The 17,490-nt window shown below is 43.9% G+C and overlaps 1 protein-coding gene across 6 annotated transcripts in view; it reads left to right on the top strand.

The window, feature by feature from the left end:
• DENND5B (DENN domain containing 5B) overlaps positions 1–17,490 on the top strand; it is a 140,195-nt gene that overhangs the window by 64,057 nt on the left and 58,648 nt on the right. For all 6 annotated transcript variants that reach the window (XM_058655746.1, XM_058655744.1, XM_058655745.1 and 3 more), the window contains one exon: positions 14,204–14,391. In XM_058655746.1, the coding sequence (XP_058511729.1) occupies positions 14,204–14,391 (188 nt within the window). The remainder of the gene's footprint in view (positions 1–14,203; positions 14,392–17,490) is intronic.

Below are 17,490 nucleotides of genomic sequence, written 5' to 3' on the forward strand. Positions count from 1 at the left end.
TTAGGTGATGGCATAACTTCCTGGGCCACAGTGCCAGATCCCCGGCCATTTACTTTAATTTCATGATATTCTACCAGCAGAAGCAGTTTGATTCACATCTCGTGCTTTGTCTTATACTAACCGTGGTCAGGTTATATAATCTTAGAGTTTGTCAGTTTTCTCATTCCTCAAGAGATAACAGTTTTAGGATTCCTCCCTGTGTTTCACTGTGAAGGTTAAAGAAAGTTTTATAAAATAGTTAGGATATGATTGGCATTGTCCAAGGATTGCTACTCTAGGTTTAATTATTATAATTACTTTTATTAATTTTGTATTAATCCTATGTAACTTAGGCTTAAATTATGAAAGTATAGTGTTACTACACTGATTTATTTGCTTTACTATATCCAAGAGACAGAGAGAGGGAGTCTGGTTCAGGGAGAGAGACAGAGAGAGAAGGGGTTGGGGAGAGCAGACCGTTTCCATTGTTTGATTCATTCCTCAGATGCCCACAGTGGCCAGGACTTGGCCAGGGGGAAGCCAGGAACCATGAAACCAATTCAAGTCTCCGTTGTGGGTAACATGGGCGCAGCCACTGGAGCCGTGTCCTCCTGACTCTCAGGGAGTCTACACTGGCAGGATGGAATCAGGGCTGGATGAGAATTCAACCCATGTACTCACTGATGGGAAACAAATCTTATTTATTTGTTTTTAATTTTACAGATCTTTTCTTTAAAATATTTACTTATTGGACCAGGCATAATAGCATAACAGCTAAATCCTCATCTTGTGAGCACTGGGATCCCATATGGGTGCCAGTTCAAGTCTCAACTGCTCCACTCTGATCCAGCTCCCTGCTTGTGGCCTGGGGAAGCAGTAGAGAACAGTCCAAAGCCTTGGGACCCTGAACCTGCACGGGAGACCCGGAAGAAGCTCCTGGCTCCTGGCTTCATTCCAGCTCTGGCCATTACAGCCTTTTTAGAAGGATGAACCAGAGAATGGAAGATCTTTCTGTCTCTTCTTCTCTGTAAATCTGCCTTTCCAATAAAAATAAATAAATAAATCTTAAAGAAAAAAAAATACTTTTTTTGAAAGGCAGAGTGACACAGAAAGAGGCAAAGAGGGAGACATTTTCCTTTTACCGATTTGTTCTAATGACTGTGATAGGTAGGTCTGACCTGGGCCAAAGCAAGGAGCCAGGAATCCCATCCTGTTCCCCCACCTAGGGGCCAGCAGCCTGAGTACTTGGGCGGTCGTCGGCTGCTTCCCAGGCACATTGAAAGGCAGCTTGATCAGACATGGAGCACCTGCGATTTAAGCTGGCGCCCCGACGCCCAGGTACCAGCACCACTGCATTCCTGGAAACAGGCTGGTGAACTGGCACTATGACCTCAAGGCAAAAGGTCTGCCCTGTTCACCATGTTTAAAATAGAATTCTGAGAGTTTAATGGATGTTTTATACTGTGTACCATGCTTTGTTTTTAGAAAATTAAAAAAAAAAAACTTGTCATTAAAACACTTCCTCTCTTAAATAGCACTTTGTTTCTCTGCGCATGGCATCTCCTGAACCCTCGTCTTTCTGCTGTGTGTAATTAGCTTGTCCCCTTTGGTGACAGAGACTCCTTATTGAAAACTCTTTCATCGGTTAGTGTTTACTGATTATGCTATCAGAGGAAGAGTGAGTATTTGTGAATGTTTTTGCACTCTGGATAGTTTCTGGCAATGTGACCTTATGGTGAGAGCAGTAAGTGAATGCTGAGGCTACAGAACCAAATTTTTCTACTTTCATATAAAAAAAAAAGTCAGAGGGTATATTTGCACCCATTTGCTCAAATCAGTCCATGTCAGGATTATGCTTCAGAAACGGACTGCATGTTTAATCCTCTCAGCCGTGAATTAGCGCTGCTATTCCTGTCTTAGCCAGGAGGAGGTTGGGGTGCGTGGTGGCTAAGTGCTCCGCCGTGGATCTACAGTAGGTCAGGCGGCTTTAAAACCTGCACTTACCCCAGTCTTTCCCCATAGTTCACTATCAGGAGCTACACTTAACCTTTGTGATCTGCCTCAACGTTTGTTTTTAAATTATCAACTTACTCTGCAGGTCTATGATAAAGGTATAATGCTTAATAATGATTTTAGAGAATAAAATGAGAGTGCTGTATAAATGCAGACTTTCACATTGGCATTGTCCCTGTCGAGGGAGACATTTCCTCTTAACGAGTGAAATGAAAGAGTCGTTACGTTGATTTGTACTCCATCGCCCTCCTTCATTCTTCCTGGCTGTGTTAAGGAGGTTTTTAGTAACATCTGATAATTCCTTTATTTCGTAAGTGAGGCTGTATTATAAATTTTGAAAGCATTGCAAGGGATGAACAGTGACCATGCAAAGCCAGCGTGAATCAAGGGAAATATGTTTCCATGATGAGTGTGTCCTTGTAAATGCATCTGAGATTCTGGCCCACAGCCCACTCAAAAAGATAGAAGCTGTTATCTGAAGGGTGCTCAATGCACAGTGGTAACCAGCTAGACATTTTAAATAAAGGTGTACCAGGAGGAACCCTCTAGAACCCACTTTAGAAAAGAGCACTTTTTCTACAGTCTGGACTTCACTAGAGCAGAATAGGTGGAAGATTGGAAGTACAATTTCTTTTTTTTTTTTTTTAAGATTTATTTATTTTTATTGCAAAGTCAGAGAGGAGGAGAGAGAGGAAGATCTGTCTGATGATTCACTCCCCAAGCGGCCACAACAGCTGGAGCTGTGCTGATCCGAAGCCCCCATGCAGACACCTGATACTTATTTTATTCACCTTGGTTAAGGGTTTCTAACCTGCTGAGACAAGGCCTTGATCACAATCCACTACATCTCCCCATTCTGATCTGAGGTTTTTGTTATTACCTGGTGCCCACCAAAAGGAGCCTCTTGAAGCACAGGCCTTTGACCTGGGTAACAGGCATATTCCAGGGCTGAGGTGTTTGGGTGTCGTGAAGCTAGTCCCCTGTGGCACAGGAAGCTTCACATCTGGAGCGCTGCACGTGGCATTTCGGGGGAAGTTGGGCAGTCCCCCTACCCAGCATAAATATGCTAAAGTGGCTTTGATCCAGTCAGTGGGCCTGGCCCTTTTCTCACGAATAGCCGTCTGTGTGTCTGGATCACGCACAGCTGCCTGTGAATGTGCCGTGGGTGAGCTGTGCATGCTGTGTCCACCGAGCACGTTCCACTGCAGCATTTGAAGCCAGACCCTGTCCCCAGCTTCGTCTCTCTAAAGAGGTTTCTTGAGGAATCATGGTGCTGATCCACACAGTGCTCCAGCTTCATTCGCTGTCCCGTGGCTTCAGTCATGTCTTGCCTTTGCCCTTCCTCTGTGTGAGCAGAGGCCTTGGGGATTGCTAATAATTTTCCCTTTGGGAGAGTTTTTGAGATTGTTGGTCTAGCCCACGCCAACTGCAATATGAGCTTGGTCCATTACTGAGGCTTGACCCAGCACTGTCCTAATGTTGTTTTGGTTATTAGAGATGGCAGCAACTGAGGAATTTTGTATTTACCTTTTTTTTCACTTGCTTGCCTTTCCTTAAGGAACCAGGGAACCAGCTCCCCAGAGTTGGGAGCTGCCTGTAAATTCCATTGTGAACTTGGCAACACAGCCGCAACTCTGGGCCGCAGACGACCACATAGGCACCCAGGAATCCTTCCATTCTTCGTCTCTAGCAATGCTGTATTTTCTGATACCAAATGAGAGGTTTTTTCCTCCTGACATCATACATTCTGAACACTGACTGGGTACCCAACATTCTGTACAGTTCTGACACCATGGATCCAAAATTAAAGTCTCTACAGATTTCAGGGTTCAGTCCCACAAGGTGACTCACTCCGTTGCAACACACAATTGGGATGCCTGGGCTACCTACATTTTTTCTTGTCTGGAACCAGTTGAAGCACTCTGACATATCCCACTCCTCAGTTTCTGTAATTTGCTGAAATGAATTTAGTCCATAAAACATTTGAATGAGGCAAGCATGTGGGCTCGCTGTTAAGCTGCTTTGAGACGCACACGTTCCGCATGTGTGTGTGAGAGCTTAATGCCCACTACAGCTCTAGACTCCAGCTTCCTGCAATTGCAGACCCTGGGAGGCAGTGGTCCTGCCTCAATCAGCCCGTTCCTGACCACTGTGGGGTATTTGGGGACTGGACCAACAGATGAGAGCTCACTCAGGCCCACTCATGCGCGCTCTCTCTCCTCCTCCTATTTGTTAAAGAAACAAATAACCATTTTATCTTCTCTTGACTACTGAGCGCGTGGCCCAGGAGCATCCTAGTGACAGCCTTGTGTTGGGGGGAGGGCACAGGCTTAGGGTGCACACCTGCTTCCCGCCACCTCCGTGTGCTCACCAGCCTGGGAAGGCTGACTTTTCATTTTTTTTTCTCCCCCCACTTTTTTTTTTTAATTTTTAAAATAAACCTTCCTGTCTGCATTGAAGGTCTGTAATGATGTTTTACTACGGGCAGTAGAAGGGCTCCTCTGGTGAAACACGGTCATCCCACAGTGGTTCAGAACAGCTCAGGTCTTCTCACCTCTGGTGCTCAGCTTGTACCTTAGCCCTGTGGCTGTTGCTTCTGGAATTAGCTTTTGTCATCTTGTGTTTCCGCTAGGAATATTTTCCTAAACTTTCAGTGTATTCACATGAAGCCTTAATCAGTATGTTTGCTGAATCTCTGCTGTTTCTGTGGTTTTCTTCCCCTTTCCATTCCTAATGCTTATTTTTGTCTTTTCTTCTTTTTCCTTGATTAGTTTCCCCTGGAATGTGCTCACTTTATTCTTTGAAGAACCAACTTTTACCTTTGTTAGCCCTTTATTGTAAGTTTGTTCTCTGCTGTATTACTTTCTGGTTTTGCTTTTACCATTTTCTTCTTTATATCACTTCCTTTGCGCGCATTACGCCTTCTCTTTATTCCTTCAAATTCACATCTTCAGCATTTGAGCGTTTTAGCTGCAACCTAGTGTCTTACTCTCTGGTATTTTCATTAGTATTGATTCCTAAAAATGTTAACGTTTTTATTTTGGTCACTTGTTTTTCTGTCTCTTTTGGAGGTGGGGGAACAAGGTAGGACTTCTTTTAAACTACATGGATTTTCTTTTCTCATTGCAGGTTTTTTCATCCCATTAGCTTAGATGTTATATAATTTTTCTTTATGGAAGTTTTTTAGCTTTTTAATGTGAAAGCTGATTTCCAAATAGTCACAAACTTTAAAATACAGATACTATAAAATGCTTTTATATATATATATTTTTACCCCCATGGTTGCCTCATTGTTAAGGTTGTTCAGGATTCTAATGGTCTCTTAACTTATAAAAATTTGGGGGGAGTGTGTGTGTGTGTGTGTGTGTATACACATATACATGGTGGTTTATGTATGTGTGTTTTTAAGAGATAGGATGACAGACTGACACAGAGTTTTCCCTAGCTGATTCTCTCACCGGAAGTCCCACATGAGTGTTAGGCATCCAGGTGCCTGAGCCATCACCACTTCCACCCAGGTGTACATTAGCCGGGACTTCCACCCATGTTCTCTAGTATGGGGTGCACATGACCCAAGTGGCATCTTAACTGCTCTACCAAACACCTGCCCCCAAATAGTTGAATGTCTTATTGTGTGATATAGTCAAACATAAATCTTTTAGTGTCCTTTCACATGCCTTAGATGTTTTAATTTCTGAACACACGTTTATTGGCCAGTTCCCATGTGGCAGAGTCCGTAACCGATATTAACCAAGTGAACTGTCTAGGAGATAGTGGCGTGCCTGAGATGAAACACATAAATACATAATAGGATTGTAATGTAGTTGGGATGGAAATAAAGATGGGGTTCTGTGGACGACTGAGGCAGGGTCTCCTAGGGCAGGCTTTCCACAGAGGCAGTCACTGGAGGAGGAGTGAAGCTTGGCAAGACAGCCAAGGAGAAGGGGCTTGTAAGACACGTCCCACTCAGTGCATGAGCTGCAAGCAGGTGTTTGCATGCACATGAGGCGGTGATGCGAAGCGAGACAGCAGGAGTCACATGAGGCAGAGCTTTCCGTGCTGTCGCAAGGCTTGTGCTGCGTGTGCTTAGAGTAGCTAAGGGTCCCTGCACCCATCTGGGAGACCAGAGCGGAGATCCTGGCTCCTGGCTTCAGCTTGGTCCGAGTCCAGCCATTTTGGCCATTTAGGGAGTGAGCCAGCAGGTGGAAGAACTCTCTCCTCTATCTCCTCAGCTTTCTCTGTAATTATATTATTTTAATTAGTTATAATATTATAATTAATATTGTATAATTATATATTATTATAATTAGTATAATATATAATATATATAAAAGATTTTATTTGCTTTTATTGGAAATACAGAATACAGAGAGAAGGAGAGACAGAAAGATATTCCGTCTGCTGGCATACTCCCCAAGTGGCCACAATGGCTGGAGCTGAGCCAATCTGCAACTAGGAGCCAAGAGCCAGGAGCTTCCTCTGGGTCTCCCATATGGGTTCAGGGTCCCAAGGCTTGGGGCTGTCCTCCACTGGTTTCCCAGACCACAAGCAGGGAGCTGGATCAGAAGTGGAGTGGCCAGGACATGAATTGATGCCCTAATTGGATCCTGGTGTGTACAAGGCAAGGATTTAGCCACTGAGCCATTGTGCTGGGCCCAGATAAATGTCTTTAAAAACACATTTAATACTGAAGTTTAAAAAGTATTATATCTTGATTTAGTTTTAAAAAATTGTATTATTTTTCTATGTAACTTGGATATTTTAAGGATGGCATTTCAGCTAATCTTGAAGAGAATACAGAACTTGAAAGAAGAATAGGCATAGGACATGAGATGGGTGGAGTAGAGTGAGTCATTGTCTGATAGAAGTAGAGGAAATGTATTGCTTATTTCACTCTCATAGTGGTATTGTTCTTGGTTAAAACAAAACATAGCTCAAAGCATTGGTTACCATTACTTAAAAGTCTTGTGTTTCTAGGAGATTAAACCTACCAGCAGTAAGTAAAAAAGCCAGGCCAGTTGCTTAAAATTTTGTGCTTTCAACCTGGGTCCCACCCAGAGACAGAGAAGCCCAAAGTAATTTAAACCCAGGCATATAGTATGAAGTATCCTTGAGTATAATGGGAGAGTAACTATAGAAACTACCACTAAGGGATACCCAAGGAGGACAGATTTGGGAGGGGGCCAGCTGTATTCCCATGCTGAGGATCAGATCTGCAGGAAGAAACATTGGTTGCAAGGTGTTGAGATGATTAGCTGGTACCTGCGGCCAGAGCTGACCTCCAGGCACCCAGCAGGCAACAACTCCAAGGCTCAGGTAAGCTGGCCCTCCTAAGTCGGACACGCTCTGGGCGTGAGCTCTGCATGTGCCAGCTCTGTGTTGAGAACGCCGTGGAAACATTGCCCCTGCTCACTGGGGCAGTGAGTGTCCTGCTGGATGTCCTTGCAGATCCTATTAATACAACTTTGCTCCCTGGAATCCAAAGCCCCTTCCTCTTGCAGTGTCTCCCCAGTGCCCTCTACTGGCAGAGTCTAACCTCGCGCTCCCTATGAAAAAAAAAGCACCATGGCTTCCCTTTGTTACCACAACTTGCACAGGCCTTATTTGGAGCTGAGAGGCACTAAAGAGGTAACTGGCATGAGATTCGACTTCTGGGGAGGAAAGAAAAGGTTGACCTGACGTCAAGGTCCTGACTTGGTACACATAGTCAGGCCTGCCTCCTTGTTACTGCAAACTGGTCAGATGCTTACAGGTAGGCCAGATTGTCTCCTGTGGGACGCAAGCAGCCTCCCAGAGCTTCAAGTCAGGTCACTGCAACCCGCAGAAAACCAGGCCTACCCCTGCTAAGTTTGCAGTTGCTGCTGCCTTGCCCATCACAGCTTTCTGCACCCCAAAGTCTGCCCTCCCTGTACTTCAGGGGTGTCAGGCCTGAGGCGGTCGCTTTCTGGTAACACCCAATGCAAGCAAGTCTCCATTTCCTTAGGCTCACCCCATGATCACACATCCACAGTGCTCATCACACAACAGGTTTTCTTCCGGAACAAGAATTCACATACCCCGCCCCCTACCTTGTTCAAGAACTGGTGTGTTTCTGTGGTTTCCATGGGAGGGCACTGGCAGTCGGTGAGTCAACAGCATTTCCCAGGACAGCGTGTATCTTCTCCATTCTAAAGTTGGAAACAAACAGTCGAAAACTTAGATTTTGGCCTTAGGGTTTTGTGTGTGTGTGTGTATAGACAAATTGTTACACTTTTTAATAATTGAGTTTTAAAAACAAACTGAATTGGCAACATTAACCTTTTAATGAAGTGATTATCTTAGAAAAATCTTCTTTAACAGTACCAAAAAACTCTTAATAATGATTCATTTAGGGCCCAGTGTGATAGCGTAGCAGTTAAAGTCCTCGCCTTGAACTCCCCAGGATCCCATATGGGCGCCGGTTCTAATCCCGGCTGCTCCACTTTTCATCCAGCTCCCTGCTTGTGGCCTGGGAGAGCAATTGAGGATGGCCCAATGCATTGGGACCCTGCACCCGCGTGGGAGACCTGGAAGAGGTTCCTGGTTCCTGGCATCGGATTGGCACAACACCGGCCGTTGTGCTCACTTGGGGAGTGAATCATCGGACGGAAGATCTTCCTTTTTGTCTCTCCTCCTCTCTGCATATCTGACTTTGCAATTAAAAAAATAATAGTAAATAAATCTTTTTTAAAAGATTCATTTATATAGCTATTTTTATGATGATAAAACGCCATAAAATCCACAATAGAAGTAACAACTTTTAAAAGGCTAGCAAACTGTGGTAATGCAATAAGGTGGAGGAATCCACCATGGGGGGGGTGTCGTTGAAACAGAGGTGGGAGGGCGAATCCCAGTGCCTATAAAACTGTCACATAATGCAATGTAATCAATAAAAAAATTTTTTTTAAAAATGAAAAAATATGAAAGGTTAGCAAATACAGACACATATAGTCAGTCTGGTTATTTCTATAATAGCTCACATGTGTGGGATATATTGTACATTGTTAATATGGCCAAATCATAAAATGGTTGTTTTCCTTTGGCTCAGACTCCAGGAGTGACTTAGGGACACACCTTTCTGATGGCACAGGACTTGGCTATTTTCATCCTCTGGTCACTTCCAGAAAACCATGGAAATTTCTGAGAGCCCTTTTCTATCCTGAAGGGCCTTGGGAGACCCAAATTGTATTTCACTGTCATGATACTTAGAGTTTTAGTATGCAGTGGAAGAAATGTTAATATTTCTGTTTCAAAACGCTGTCCTATTCCCTGTAAGGTGTGCTTAGGTGTGGCCAGAGTGAGTCACGGAGTAACAGTTCACATGCTAAACAATGACCTTGATTAGTACATGTATGTTTGGGCTTTGTTTATGATGGGCCTGGACAAGCACATGATTAGCTCTGAACATGAGAATCCTAAGCAGTGTGGAAAGTTATTGTGTTTTGAGAAGAATTTCTTGTCTGAATAGTTAACCATTTTATCTTACAGAATGAGTGGTCCTTTAATCTTACGCAGGCAAAATGTAAGCAGGTAACTTTAAATAATGGATATCAGCAAAATCATATATCCTTATAATACCCATTTCTTTAAAAAAAATTCTTGAACATTTATTATATGCTAGATATAAGGCTACAAAAGCAAAAAGTAGCCCAATCCTTGAATGAAACGGAGGCCGTAGGAGTGAGTGCCTGATTCCTCGGTCAAGGTCTTCCTTGGGATGCCTTCATTGCATCCCAGAATGGGGATGTTGAGGTCTGAATTCGAGCCGTGCTGCAGATGGCAGCTTCCTGCCGCACAGCAGCTGGGAGGTATACCTGCAGGTGCTGGTTCAAGGACTGAGCCGTCTGTAACCCACTAAACACCCAGACTGAGTTTCTGGCTTCTGGCCTCAGCCGCTCCAGGCATTTGGAAAGTGATCTGGCGAACAGAATTTTGTCTCTATATGTGTCACTCTGCCTTTCAAATTAAAAGGTAAGTAAATAGAAAGTGTACTTATATTTCATATTTCTAAAAAGTAAACAATATAAAAATGTATTTAAAAACAAAGGAATGGCCACAGAATCGAATTTAAGGACTTTTTCTGATTTTGATCTTTTTATAGTCACAAGCCTCGTTCCTACTCCTGATTTTTTTTGCTCCATGTCATTAAGAGGAGAAAAATATTACATTTAGAAGCATCAGTAAATCTTTGTCAGCACTGGCTGTGGACTAAGCCCTGTGTTTTGTGGGCACGGTGAGGTAAAAACAGATGTCCCTGTACCCTTGGGGAGTGCCCGCGTAAGAGACCAACTATGAGCAGATGTCCAGTGGGGCCCTGTGTTGTGTAGAACAGTAGTTAGCTTTGACCTGAACCTGGGGCAGCCAGACGCAGATGCACCCCCCCCCACCCATCTGCCAGAGGCCAGCAGAGCCGTAACTGCCTCATCCTGTTTCACTACCTCCCATCACCTTCCCAGAGGACCAGCTGTCTCAGCCAGGCTTCTCCTGGGCACCTCCGCTGATCCTGGGGTGTGTGTGTCTGCCTCTGTGTGTATACATGTCCACCCCAGATCATTGGGTCAGCTGACCCCTCCCTTCAGAACACCTGGTACTTGTTTCGGAAGTATTCCTATAAATAAGGATTTGCCTAAAATTTGAGTCTTCATGAATCAAATAAGGAAAATATGAACATCACTTGGGCTATGGATAGTAAATGACTTATCAAAATCCCAGTGTAGCTTATTAAAATATTAAAATTGCAACATAGGTCAGTTTCTCTTCTGCCTTTGGCCCAGTCCAACTGTTTGCATTCGAGGAGTGAACCCAAGATGAAAAATCTCTTCTATTGCTCTTGCTCTCCCACTCTCTCTTGCTGTCTCTCTCTTTGAGCTACTCTGCTTTTTGAATGAAAATAAAGCCTTAAAAGATAAAATAAAATAAAAACTAGGGCTGCTGCAATGATGCCACAAATGGCCCCTCCACTTGCAGTGCCAGCATCCCATATGAGCACTGGTTCATATCCTGGCTGCTCCACTTCCAATCCAGCTCCACACTTATGGCCTTGGAAAGCAACAGCAGGTGATCCAAGTCCTTAGGACCCTGTAACCATGAGGGAGACCTGAAGAACCTCCTGGCTTTGGATCAGCTCGCCTGCTCTGGCTGTTGTGGTCATTTGGGGAATCAGCAGATGAAAGATTTCTCTTTCTCTCTGGCTGTCATTCATATATATATATATATATATATATATATATATATATATATATGTCTTTCAGATAAAAATAAATCTTTTTTTTAAGTATAAAATAAAAAACTGAAGCTGGTATTGTAGCATAGCAGGTAAGGTCAGCCCCTGCAGTGCCAGCATCCCATGTGTTTTGGTTTATGTCCCAGCTGCTCTGTTTCCAGTCTAGCCCCCTGCTGATGGCCAGTGGAGGATGGCCCAAGTGCTTGGGCCTCTGCTTCCACATAGGAGCTCCAGAAGAAGCTCCTGGCCCCTGGTTTCAGCCTTGGCCAACCGCAACTGATATACCCATCTGTGGACTGAACCAGCACATGAAAGCTCACTGGGGTGTGTATGTGTGTCTCCCTCCTTTCTTGCTTGTCTCCGTCTCTAACCCTGACTTTCAAATCTAATAAAGAAATCCTTTAGGGCCTGGAGGCGTGGCCTAGCGGCTAAAGTCCTCGCCTTGAACGCCCCGGGATCCCATATGGGCGCTGGTTCTAATCCTGGCAGCTCCACTTCCCATCCAGCTCCCTGCTTGTGGCCTGGGAAAGCAGTTGAGGACGGCCCAATGCTTTGGGACACTGCACCCGCGTGGGAGACCTGGAAGAGGTTCCTGGTTCCTGGCATCGGATTGGCGCACACCGGCCCGTTGCGGCTCACTTGGGGAGTAAATCATCGAACAGAAGATATTCCTCTCTGTCTCTCCTCCTCTCTGTGTATATCTGACTTTGTAATAAAAATAAGATCTTTAAAAAAAAAAGAAATCTTTAAAAAATGAAATAAAAATATAGTATGACAGTAAACTTTTTAAAGCAAAATATTCTGTGTTACACACAAATGACCTTTGAGTTGTTGTGGACCAAGTAGCAAATCATCACTTTCCTGGCCCTTCTTCACAAAACTCCCCCAAAAGTCTTCTTCCCCTCGATTTACTGTGTGTGTGCACAGTGTTTCCTGAAGAGAATTATCAATGACTCCTCATCACTTTTCTTCCATTCTCAAATCAAAAAAAAAAAAAATCTGGAAACCATGCACTGTTTTTGTAGCTTATTCATCAGCAAAACTAGACCTCAACTGAAATGACTGTGCTCTCTGGTTTTCCTGCCCTACTGGGTCACCTGTATGAATTGCTATAGAAATAATGATGTAGTTGATAGTAAGGAACTGCCCTTGAGTGCTCAGATACATGATATAAAAACCATATTGCCCCTTTAAATGTAACTTTTAATGTGAATTGTGATATATCTGCCTGTAAGAGTTTAGATAGTGATTGTAGACATACACAGCTGTAGAACAACTGAGGCAGAATGGCTTAAAAGAACAGTTTAATTTTATGGACGATTTTTAGTTTCAGTGACTTAGCTAATGTAAATAAAATACAGCAACAGCAACAGTGAAACCCAATTGTAATTCCCTTCTAGCTGTCTTTGTTCCGTAACAGGACATTGTGTAGTCAGGGCTGAATATGAATACAGATAATTGTGCCCGCAAAATGACAGCTAAAATATACATGCCAGCTGGAGCACCTCCATCCTATATGGAGAGTGCCTGGCTTCGAGGCCCAGCTGCACTCCCAATTCCAGTTTCCTGCCACTGCACACCCCAGGGAAGCAGAAGTGATGGCCCAAGGACTTGGATCCTGCTACCCATGTGGGAGACCCAAATTGAGTTCCCAGCTCTTGGCCTGCCCAACACCAGCTGTACAGACATTTGAGGATTAAATCCACAGATTCTCTCTCTCTCTAGGTTTCAATGAGTAAAATTCTGAAAAATAAAGAAAGATGATCAACCAACACTATAACCATGATAATATATGCAAAAGTAAAGCCTATCCTTTCCAGTTTGGGTTTACAAGTGGTTCCTGCAAAGAAAGGTGCGAGAAGAGGGCCGTTGTGCCGTCAGCGAAGAGGTGACCTGATGAAGAGGTGACCTGAGCAAAGAGGTGACCATTAACTTCCACAAGTGCATCCAAAGAAGGGGTTTGAAGAAACTGGCCCCTCTGGCACTCAGAGATCTAGATTTTCCTTGAAAGAGATGGGAAGCCCGGCATGGTAGCCTAGTAGCTTAAGTCCTCACCTTAGATGCACCAGGATCCCGTATGGATGCTGGTTCGTATCCCAGCTGCCCCACCTCTCTTCCAGCTCCCTACCTGTGGCCTGGGAAAGCGGTAGAGGATGGCACAAAGCCTTAGGACCCTGAACCCGCATGGGAGACCTGGAAGAGGCTCCTGGCTCCTGACTTCAGATCGGTTCAGCTCCAGCCATTGTGGCTGCTTTGGGGAGTGAACCAGTGGACAGAAGATCTTTTTCTGTCTCTCCTTCTCTCTAAATCTGACTTTCTAAAAAATAAATAAATAAATCTTTAAAAAAAAAAATAGAGAGTTATGGGAACTCCAGACATGCTCATTGATACAGGTTCGACAAAGCTTTCTGGGCCAAAGGTGTGCGAATGTCCTGCACTGCATCCGGGTGAGACGGTGCAGAACATGTGAGGAGAATTTAATGTGAGAGATTCACCAACCAGGTACACTTGGGTTACCTGTGTATCTGTTACCCCTCTCAGAAATTGACAGTCAGTGTACGTGAGAAATGACTGATTAAAGTTGTAAAGCTGCAGGGGAAAAATAAGAATGAAGAACAAGTGCACGCGTGGACAGAGCGTGAGCAGTACAGTGCCGTGTTCACTTCCAGCGGGTCAAGTGCCAAAGCAGTTTTATTTTATTCTTGATTCTTGTATACTTCAAGGGAATGAGAATTCATATTAGTGATCTTAAAAATCAAAAAGTATAACGTTTCCTACCTACCCACACTGTTTGAAGACTATAAAGCAAAGCTTTAATTGTGGTGGACTAGAACTGACCCAGTTTTGTGTAATCAGGAAGAAATGTTTATTTTTAATGCAGAATTTTTTTTTTCCGTGCAAACAGGCGTTTTCAAGTAAACTGCAATGATTGTATTTTTACTTGGATTCTTCCCTTTCTCTCCTGTGCAGATTACCAGCGCCTCATGACGGTGGCCGAAGGCATCACCACGCTTCTGTTCCCATTTCAATGGCAGCACGTTTATGTGCCCATTCTGCCCGCCTCTTTGCTGCATTTCCTCGATGCCCCTGTCCCTTATCTGATGGGCCTTCAGTCGAAAGAAGGAACTGACCGTTCTAAACTAGAACTGCCTCAAGAGGTAAACTTGGCATGAGTGGTGAAGCTGCGAAGCGTTTGCTGTTTTGTTGGTGCAGGTGAAGGCCTGTTTCGTTAGGTCGCGTCAGCTTTGTCTCTTTGGCTTTGCTCCGTCTCCCAGAAACGGTGAGAGAGAACTTGTGCTGTGAAGTGCACAGTCCTGATGGTTACTGCCGTGACGTCGTTAACAAAGAGTGGCTCCGAAGAGGGCATTTTGAGGAGTGCAGGAGCAGATGGCCATTCTCTGTCCAATCAAGGGGTTCAGGGGCTGGGGATGATGCACCCGCAGCAGGACAGTAACAGATTTTCTTTTCTTTATTTTTAAGCAAGGCCACCCCATGGGCTGGAAACTTTCCTGTCTCTCTCTCTCTCTCTCTCTTTTTTAAGGTTTATTCATTTGTTTGATTCTGTTTTACACAGAGAAAAGAACAGAGACAAATTTTCCCTCTGTGCTTCACTCCACAAATGGCTACCGTGACCAGGGCTGGGCCAGGCTAAAGCCAAACGTCTGGAGCTTCCTCTGGGTCTCCCTGGTGGGGTGCAGGGACCCAGGCGTTTGAGCCATCCTCTGCTGCTTTCCCAGGCCATTGGCAAGGAGCAGCGGAGGTCTCCAGCTGGTGCCCACATGGGATGCTGGTGTCACAGGCCCTGCGGGTGTTCACAGCTATAAGCTTGTGAAATCAAAGCGGTGACTATGTGATCTCATTCCCTTATTCTAATGCCATTTCTCTTTTTTCCACATCCGTGTTTAAAACCCCAGATTCCAGGATACTTTAAAAATCTTTGTGTTCATTGTACTTGTATATCTTTGCACTAATTGGGGTGAATTTGAATCGGGGACAGTGAAAATACCAAATGGATTAATAGTCTCTGTTTTCAGACACCAAGCCAGTTCTCAGCCTGTTCAAAATGTCAGTTTGGCTTGGTGGTTGAGAGAAAAATGTTAGGCTCTAGCTTTTAGGCCACCTTAATGTTAGTGCGTTTTCTGTTTATTGTGTTTTCGAATGTTTAACATGCAAATAAGCAAGGATTCTTACAAGACTTTGGCTCTTATTTTCAGCTGCCGTTAATGGTGCTTAGAATGTAAAGCCTTTGAAATGAAATATTGATGAGAATGGCCTATTAAAAACCATAAAATAGTTAATTACATTTTAGTATTAGCTATTTAATTAGAACTTTTCTTTTTTTTTCTTTTTTTTTTTTTTTTTTTTTTTTATTATTGGAAAGCCGGATATACAGAGAGGAGGAGAGACAGAGAGGAAGATCTTCCATCCGATGTTTCACTCCCCAAGTGAGCTGCAACGGGCCAGTGCGCGCCGATCCGATGCTGGGAACCTGGAACCTCTTCCGGGTCTCCCACGCGGGTGCAGGGTCCCAATGCATTGGACCGTCCTCGACTGCTTTCCCAGGCCACAAGCAGGGAGCCGGATGGGAAGTGGAGCTGCCAGGATTAGAACCGGAGCCCATATGGGATCCCGGGGTCCTCAAGGCGAGGACTTTAGCCGCTAGGCCACGCCGCCAGGCCCTAGAACTTTTCTTAATAAGATCTCTGAGTGAGCTTCATTTTATTTGTTCTTATTTTCCATAGAGATTCTTGTTTTAATAATTGAGTTTAAAATAAGATTGTGCCATCACCATTCTATCTGGTAAAGATTCCATAATCATCTATTGCTGACTTGTATTCTAATGAATCCTTCCCTACCAAAATTATCATTCCTGTTGAGGGGAAAATAGCTTGAATTAAGTATAAAAAAATACGTAGGCGTGGCCCAACATCATGACTCAGCGGGTTAAGCATCTGCCTGCGATACTGATATTCCATATCAGTGCCTGTTTGTGTCCTGGCTACACTTCAGTCCAGGTTTCTGCTAGTGAACCTGAGGAGGCAGCAGTCCCGGCCAAAGTGCCATGTGGGAGACAAGGATGAAGTTGTGGGCTACCTGGGGAGTGAGCCAGCAGATGGAAGTTCTCTCTTCTTTGTGTCTCGCTCTGTAACTCTGCATTTCAAATCAATAAATAGATCTTTAAAGAAAAAAATCTTGGTATCTCACTTAAAAAAAAAAAAAGGACTGTTTTGTTCTTTGGACTTCTTAATTTTCTCTGGTATTTTTTTTCCTAATTTTACCTCTTTTTTCCCCCCGAATTTACTTGTTTTTTCTTTTAATCTCATATCTTACTGGTTCAAAAAAGTAAATACTTAAAACTTTCAAGAAAATTAAACTAGTGAGTTATGTTTTTTTAAGAGTTGTTTGAAAGGCAGAATGATGGCGAGAGAAAGATCTTTCACTTCCTAGTTCACGCCACAAATGGGTGCAGTGGCTGGGGCTGAGCCAGACCATTCCAGGAACTGGAACTCCAGCTGGGTCTCCTGATGGGTGCAAGGACCCAAAGACTTGGGCAGTCTTCTGCTGCTTTCCCAAGCCCTTAGCAGAGAACCGGACTGCAAATAGAGCACCCGGAACGCAAACCAGCACCCATGTGCAAGGCCAGCAGCAACGTGCTTCTCCACGGTACCAGTCCCATCAGCTGTGTTTAAAGAGTTAGCAGTGACATGTTTTAGTTTCTTATTGAGTATCTGATCAATTTTATAAAAGTCTACAGGTGATATTTCATAAGATGGTTTATTTAAACATATAAATATGTTTTCATTTCATGTAGGCTTTAATTTGCAAGACATTTTTAAATGTCGCCTGCTATCCTGGGAGTTCGGAAGCTTTCCTATCAGTTGTGTCTTCCGATTCTACTCTATTTTCCTAATTTTTCCAGTCATCAGTTGCCATGTAGTAAACACATATGCCAGTGTATTCATGGAGTAAGGTAATGCACGGTGCTCTAAGTCACCTGTGGAAATACCAGTGCCCATATGTGGCAAGTATAAATTAGTCCATTGTCAGTTTTGGGGGAAAAAAAGGCTAATAGTGCATCACTTTGCTCTGGGGTCATTTTACAATGAGGTGAAATAAGCTGCTTCCTATAATTTTGGGGAAGAAGTCAGTATAAAAATAGTCCTTTTAAGAAAGTGACTTAAGTGCACTCACTAGTGATGCTTCCCTGAACTCTCAGAAATAAAGCATGACTGAAATGAGTTGCAGGGCTTCTAAAA

Source organism: Ochotona princeps, chromosome 27 (assembly GCF_030435755.1).
Source record: "Ochotona princeps isolate mOchPri1 chromosome 27, mOchPri1.hap1, whole genome shotgun sequence".
NCBI lineage: Eukaryota > Metazoa > Chordata > Mammalia > Lagomorpha > Ochotonidae > Ochotona > Ochotona princeps.